The sequence below is a fragment of the Anopheles stephensi genome, chromosome 2 (genome assembly GCF_013141755.1).
Source record: "Anopheles stephensi strain Indian chromosome 2, UCI_ANSTEP_V1.0, whole genome shotgun sequence".
In the NCBI taxonomy this organism is placed as follows: domain Eukaryota; kingdom Metazoa; phylum Arthropoda; class Insecta; order Diptera; family Culicidae; genus Anopheles; species Anopheles stephensi.
In genome coordinates, this window is record NC_050202.1 from 8,227,648 (window position 1) to 8,235,204 (window position 7,557).

Sequence of the window (7,557 nt, forward strand, 5' to 3'; positions counted from 1 at the left end):
CAACTGGTGTTAACTGTCAAACAATGGTCAATTTGTTTTGACGCCAAACCAAGCGCAATAACCTCGAACACATAAACATTGTCGGGCAAGGAAGGATACTAAACACTGATATATTGCACTTTTTTAAGTGGTTGGATTGGTTTGGTGCAAAAAGAAGTGTTTAAACGTCCCAGAAGTTTTGTGGAAAATTCCATCGGGCGAGAATCTGGCGTGTAAAACTCCGATTGTATTGCCTAGATCGCGTAGAGTAAGGACGGAAGGTGAGCATCCCGAATCGCTATTCCCATGTTAGAACCGTAATAATTGTCGCGAACATTCATTCCAGAATGCCGTATACCGTAGTGGAAACTACAGCGGTTGGGGGCAGCAAGAAGACGATGGTAGTGCCCGCAACTTGGGTCGTACCTAAAAATGATCGCATTGGATTTGTTTATTGGCCCAACGAGACAGACGAAAAAAACGTGAAGGAGCTAATTGCGGACGACCGCAGCAAACCATTGGCACAATGGGAAAGAAAGGTGTGTAACATCATCTTCCGGAGCATTCCGTCCTTAGCGACGGCAGAAAAAGCATTAGCAATACGGCAAAAACTGTCCAACGCTGTAGCAAAAGAAGTTACCCCTACAACGCGAAGCATCCCCAATGCTGTACCAAACCCACAGACCACAGCACAGGCAAAGGATCCATTTGACAAGCCTGCTCCAAAACTCCCAACAAAGCCGGTGGCGAAAACATCGTATGCCGGAGACAACGATCTGTTTGGAGGGTTTTTTAAGGTAACATCCGGTAACAAGTGGCTGGGTGAGAACAGTTCGTACCGAAGCAAACTACCAAACACAGAACAAGACCTGGAAAATCTTCCACCTCAGCTGTACAATCTGCTGGACGAGATAAAACGGCAGATTATCAGCAATCAGGAGGAACTGAAGCAAAAGATGCAAGAAGGTTTTAGTGAAATGCGAAAATTATTCACATCATTGACGAAACAAACAGAGCCGGTCGAGTCGTGTGACGGTGGCCAAACCATGAAAACGCCCGGCGATGGGTTCACATTCAAAAAGCTAATGACGATCAACGAGGTGAAGCAATTCGATGAGCGGCTTGCTAATGCAATGTTTCGGAAAAACGTGTACAGCTGGATAGATTCTGCCATCGGGCACGAGTACATCGCACGGAAAAGGATGAAAGTTATGGTAGAACTGGTGTTCGACGAACGGCTGTTTGCTCAGTTCAGTTGGTCCGGAATGTACAACAAACCGCCACTGAAGCAGTACTTGAACATAAGGAAACTGATGCAGCACGTTGCTACCACTCCGTCACACCAGTCCAACCAAAATGAGGTGAAATTTCTGTTGCTCAAGATGATGAACAGCGGAGATTCTAAAGGAAGCATAATGAGCCAAAAGGCTGCAGATAGTTTGACAAATGATTTAGTAGAGCAGCGATGCACGGCACCAACTGTGCGGTTGAGTGTCAAGAATGTAGAGAATGTTGCAGATCAGAGGATTATCTTCGATGAAAACGAAATAATCGCACTGGACATTATAGTCGAAGACGAGGAAGCAATGGAATTGGAGGAAATTATAGAAAATGAGCAAATCATACAACCAGCAAATCCGGATGAAAGCATCGAGCAGGATAAAGGCGCACCGCTGCAGAGTGAACAAACGAAACAAACGAAACAAACAGATGAAGGAAGCTCGACAGAAGTTAATATCAATCGGATAACATGCCTGGACGAACTGAACATGTTTGAAAATGAACTCAAAGACCCAGAGATGCAACGGATGTTACACAAATGGATCGACAGTACGGTGGTGAATCGTGAACCTAACGTTGGGAAACGCTTGAATACGCTGCTTGACCGGTTAATGGATGGAAAAGTGTTGCAAAGCTTAAGCTGGATGAATACGAAGAGCACAAAGCGACCGCTGAATGAATATAAAAACTTTGTGCGACTGTTTGAATACGCGAGCAAAACCGTCATACACCAGACCGTCATCTACAATCATGGTTGTGTAGCCAATTTCTTTGCGAAAAGATTGAGGGAAAGTTAAATTCAATCATCTAAAACTGACATAAACAGTTTAATGCTTTTCAACTTTAAGAATCTATCTTATTAAGCCAATGAAGTTAATGTTAAACTTATTCTCTCAAATCTTTAGATAAAATTAGAATATAGAATGATGACTCGTTCGCCGGATAGTCCGGGAGAATCAAAGCTGTTGTACTGCCGGAAAAGTAAGCTGATAAATGAGCATGTCCTCATGGCAAATGTCCTCGAATCTTAACTTACTTGTTTAGCTTGTTCTGCAAACCGCGGCGAGGTTTTGGGATTCTGCGAAAGTCCACCATACTGCAAGACCAAATTGATCGAGTCGAAAAGGAATCTAAGGTCTCTTGATGTGGCTCCTGTGGTTAGCTTCTCGCCTATATGAAGCTTCAAAGCACGCCTATAGGAGTTTCAAATCTTTGATGCCATCAAAGTATGCCAGGACTTCTTCTCCATGATTTACCACCACATACTGATGTTCCGATATCGATGGCAAATTTTCCGTTTCCGTCCGTCCTTTCCACGAATGGGTCAAATCGTACGATTGTTCAGATATTTGGCATCTCTCAATCCAGCCCCGACATCGCATTTCGGAATATCGCTTTAGCATTTTAAAATTAGCTAAACTCATCACGCCAAATTCAAATCGTGCGATTGGTAAACAACGTGCTGTTGAACGTGTACGTTCGTATTCCCTATTGCATGTGTGTGCGTGTGGTTTTGCGAACATCCTAGAGCTGTCAAGTTGAATGCTGAACCGTATTATTATTTTGGTGGCAACATTCCTCGAATTGACTGCGTTCACGGCGTCACTAAATAAACTCAAATAAAACAGAGTTAACACCAGCCAAACACGAAAAGGAACCTGCCTGCAGCTAGATAACGGTGCACTGCACAACGATATTCGTGCAGATTCGCGATAATTTTGTGGGATCAGCTAGTAAACAAACCGTGTGTGAGTGAGTGTGTGTGTGTGTGTGAACGGCCCTAACGTGAAGGTAAAACGGGCGGGCAAAAGCGAATGTAAAGCTGCATCGCATGGAGCATTAGTTTGAAATGCATTTCTTATTTACTTACTTATTTTAGGATGCCGTACGTGATAGTGAACAAGAAGAACATACAGTTCAGGGATGTGATTGTTGCGGCCGCTTGCTGGACCATAAAGATGGATAACGGGAAGAGCTACGTGTACCTACCGAAGGTGAATTGTGACAGAGTAAAGGAGTTTTTAGAGAACGAAACCCCTCCGTTGGGCGACTGGGAGAAACACGAGTGTGACATACTGATCCGGAACATTCCCACGCTTGGTTCGGCATATAAAGCCATCGATATGGTGCGGAGGCGTGGCGTAGCACCTAGGGAAGACAGTTTGGAGCCACAGATTGGTCTTGCCGTTGCTCAAAAACGTATTAAAATAGATGCGACCGGAGCGGGGGGAAGCAAAGAGATCCCGGTGACTGTTTACGAGAGCTTATCCAATGAAGATGCCGGGCAAGATATGTATCCGTTCTCTGACGCGGACCATGCAAAGGAGGACCCGTTTGGAGATGTGATTTCACCCCTAGAACAACCACTACCGGTCGTAGCGAGTGCGCTACCCGTGCAGCCTACCTTGCCTGTTGTTGTCGTAGAACAAAAGACTACAAAGTCGAACGAAAACAAGCGCTGCCTCAAATTGGTGATGCAAGCAGAGAATGACCCATTAGGTGATGTTGCTACGCCATCGCCAATACCTAGACCGACTATTGTGCAGCTGCCGGACCGGACACAAATCAAAACCAAGCCAACGCCACCAGCAACAACTAAACCCATCGTTGTGCGTGTACCGATGCGGATGTATACCGCCAGCAAGCCATCGCCACCAGCAACACCGCTACTACCAGCACCAACGCCACTGCCAGCATCACCACAACTGCCACAAATCCGCAAACAGCAGGTTGTTCGCAATAATGCACCGGGCAATGTTAGTGGTGGAACAAGTATTACTGGAAAAGTTGTTAGTGGTACAACGGTTGGTGGTAATGCTGCTGTTCCAAACGAACCGTCGAAGAAAATTAACGATCAATCTCCCCAGCTGCAAAATTTGCTGTTCGAACTGAAGAGCATGATCATTGGCCATCAGGCCGAACTCAAGCGACAGGTGTGCGAAGGTTTCAAGCAAATGCAGCACAACTTTATGCTGCTGTTGGAGCAACAAAACGCTGGATCAGGCTGCCACAATCCCGAATGCGTCGCCAAGAATCGTTTCACGTTCGATCCGCTAACGGCCGCAGAGGAGGTGGAACGGTTCGAAGCGCGACTAAAAGATGCCGAATATCGAACGAAACTGCACCGCTGGATATTGACCACGCTCAGAATGGAACTAGACGGGTGGAAACGAATGGACAGGATGTTTGAACTCATGTTCGACAAAGCACTGCACGCCCAGCTCAATTGGTCGGACCTAATCGGCAAGGAACCGTACGTCAACATGACGATGCTATTTGAATTCATTGCCACCACACCAGCCCATCAAGCGAATTCGGTAGAAGTAGCCACATTTTTCAAGCAGAAAGTTATTAACTTCAAACAGGAAGCTAAAATGGGTACAACGGCAGCGAGTACGAAAGCAGCGCTACCAGCAAAACCTTACACCACCATTCATGATCCAGCAGATAACGACAACAACCTACTGGAGACGGTCGGAAATCTGTCGGAAACCGGTGGCACGATGGAAATAGAGCTCGTGGAATGTAAAAAAGAACCGGTTGAACAAATGGAAATTAGTGACGAAGGAAGCAACCACTCCTCAACCGATAATCCAGGCACTTCATCCGGAGGGGCACCGCGAAAGTCGGCCAACACATTCATTACCAGCATGGACAAGATGGACCGGTTCGAGAAGCAGCTCAGCGACAAAAAGGTACAACAGCAGGTGCACAAATGGGTCGACAAAACGTTTGGCAGCGAGCCGGATGTGGAGCAACGGTTGGTCCAGCTGCTTGATCGATTGATGGATGTTAAGATGTTGCAGAACTTTAGATGGAAATTACCTACCTGTGGAATGCGACGCTTGGTAGAGTACCCGAACTTTATTGAACTGTTTGAATACGCCAGCAGAACGGTGGAAGGCGACAAAACTGTACCAAACATAGAGCTGGTGGAAACGTTCTTCAGAAAGCGGTTGACCTTCGTGCAGCAGCGAAAAGCTCAGCATAAGTAAGCCAAAACCAACGAACACAAATTCATACTCACGAACGAAAGGAAAACCGGGAACGACTTACAATTTCGTTTCACGAATAAACACATCGTTAAGGGGTTTCCCTTTACTTGGTTAATTTTATGAAGCTGTTATTGAAGCGAACACTGCGCTGGTTTATTGGGTGTTTAACGGCTAAGTTGATTCATTTGAAATGAAATATTTCGTATTGTATGTATATTTTTCACCGGGAACATTTGAAACTTCAGCTGTTTCAGTGTGGCATTTGTTTGTTTTGAATTGGTGGAATCTTCAGCAGGCAAGTACAACAACGAGCGAAGGACGCCAATTGCGGGAGAAGGATAATTGAGCGCTTTAACCTTCTCGTTTAATGTTCAAATTTATGCCAAAGTAGCGCGTAACAACAGTAGACAATACAGCGTCCGTGTGGGGGTGCGGTGGGAAAGATTTGTACGGCACTGGGCCAAAAAAACGTTTTATATGCAGGTAAGGACGGATCTGTAGCGGGGATCTAGGTGCTACAGAATAGTGATCCTCTTGATTTTATCTCCGCACATTCAGGATGCCGTACTTTTTGGTAGAAATTCCGGTTCGGACTGGGGGTACAGAGTTGCTTGCTGCGCCAGCCAATTGGATACAGCGGCCAGAGGATGGACTGGCCTTTGTGTACTGGCCGCACGTTAGAAACATTAGGAAGCTGAATGCACTGTTTGCAGACGAATACAGCACACCGTCGGAGGTTTGGGAGAAGCATGCATGTGAAATTCTTTGCCGAAACATCCCATCGCTGGAATCGGCCGATAAAATGATAGAAACGATGGAAATGGAAACCGAGCAATCGAATGCAACCATATTTTTACAAGACACTGCACCAGCTACCCGGCCAAATATTCGTGTCAGGCAAGAGCTGCAGGGTAAGCCGGCTGCGAATCAACGCTCGAACGACAACGTGCAGAAGCTATTATCCTGTATCAACAAGCAGCTGGCGGACAGTGATCCGTTGTGCGAGGTAAAACCATGTCCGCAGCTGCTCGACCTGATGAACGAGCTGAAGTATATGATACAGAGCAATCAGGAGGAGATACGCAAGAAGCTAAAGGAAGGATTTGGTAAAGTAGAAAAATCGTTGGTTGCACAGCAAATGGAAGCGCACGTGAGGCAGATCGCTATCGAACGCGAGGAATCGGGCGCAACGGCAAGGATCCCGGGTTTCGATCGGACGGAAAAGTTTAAAGTCGACACGCTGTGCGATATGGACGAGGTGGAAAAGTTTGAAGAGCGTCTGAATGAGGATGAATATCTCAAGCAGGTTTGCGGCTGGATCGATTCGAGCCTAAGGCTGGTGCGCGAATCCGAGCACCGAATGCACATCCTGCTGGACCAGCTAATCGACCGGAAGCTGTTTGCCACCTTCAGCTGGACCGGTGCCGGGAAAGATAAGCATGCGCTGAACATGCTGAAAAACATACTCGGGCTGTTTGAGTACGCAGGCACTACGCCGATGCAGCGGGTCGATCATCTTTCGGTGGAAAGTTTTATGCGCAAAAAGTTGCACAACTCAGTCACGCGTGCCAAAGCGAAAGGTATGCGCAGGAGTGTGCCTCACAGCCGTAAGCGCATTAGGCGGACCCTGCCGGGCACGGTACCGGCGAAGTACGTGCTGGTCAATACAAAGTCCCCGAAAGTGCCATCGGGCACGAGAGGACGCGCTTTAGCAAAGAAGGAGGAACAGAGCGGACAATCGTCATCCGCATCATCATCATCATCAACATCGTCGTTCAGTGTACAGGTTGCCGCTACTGACAATCTGAGTGGTTCGGAATGTATAATAATTAAGGAAGATCCTGCCGCTTACATAGATGTGTTGGATGACTACGAAGATATGGTGGATTATAGAAAATTGCAGATGTAAAAGCGGATGTTTCGGTGTAGTGCGCGTCAGTAAATTAATGAACACAATTAAGTATTCGACTAAACTCGCTTCATGCTAAGGAACTTGTCTAAGCCTTCTACGTAAGAATGGAACAAGCAATTATCTTGGCGCCTCTCGTAAACTTCTCGAATCCTGTTCCATTCCATTCCATCGCAATCCATTACTAGAAGTAAAGTACCGAAGCCGTTTATTCTACCGATAGCAATAAACTGTCCATTGATGTCGTTTCTATTAATAGTAGATAAGATAGTTTAGATTAATGAATTTGCCAAAACTGACTGTTAAAATAGGTCTTTAAACGGATATCTTCTGGTAACGCTGAATATTTCTATTCGCAACGACTCAATCCGTTTCAAAAGAGCGAACGATTAT

General features: G+C 46.1%; 2 protein-coding genes across 4 annotated transcripts; both read left to right on the plus strand.

Moving 5' to 3' along the window:
- The first annotated feature begins 23 nt into the window (after positions 1-23).
- LOC118503743 lies at positions 24-5,370 on the plus strand. 3 transcript variants are annotated; one of them, XM_036037383.1, is made up of 3 exons: positions 24-260; positions 326-3,076; positions 3,140-5,370. In XM_036037383.1, coding segments are annotated over exons 2-3 (2,118 nt in total). In that variant the 5' UTR covers positions 24-260; positions 326-3,074; the 3' UTR covers positions 5,256-5,370. The 3 variants fall into 3 exon arrangements, with proteins under 3 accessions (XP_035893276.1, XP_035893277.1, XP_035893278.1); XM_036037384.1 differs by having other exon boundaries at positions 326-3,051; XM_036037385.1 differs by having other exon boundaries at positions 326-3,008.
- Positions 5,371-5,487: 117 nt separating this feature from the next.
- Positions 5,488-7,425, plus strand: LOC118503748. The gene is made up of 2 exons (XM_036037398.1): positions 5,488-5,738; positions 5,814-7,425. The coding sequence occupies exon 2, from the start codon at positions 5,815-5,817 to the stop codon at positions 7,162-7,164; it is 1,350 nt and encodes a 449-aa protein (XP_035893291.1). The 5' UTR covers positions 5,488-5,738; position 5,814; the 3' UTR covers positions 7,165-7,425.
- The last annotated feature ends 132 nt before the right edge of the window (positions 7,426-7,557 follow it).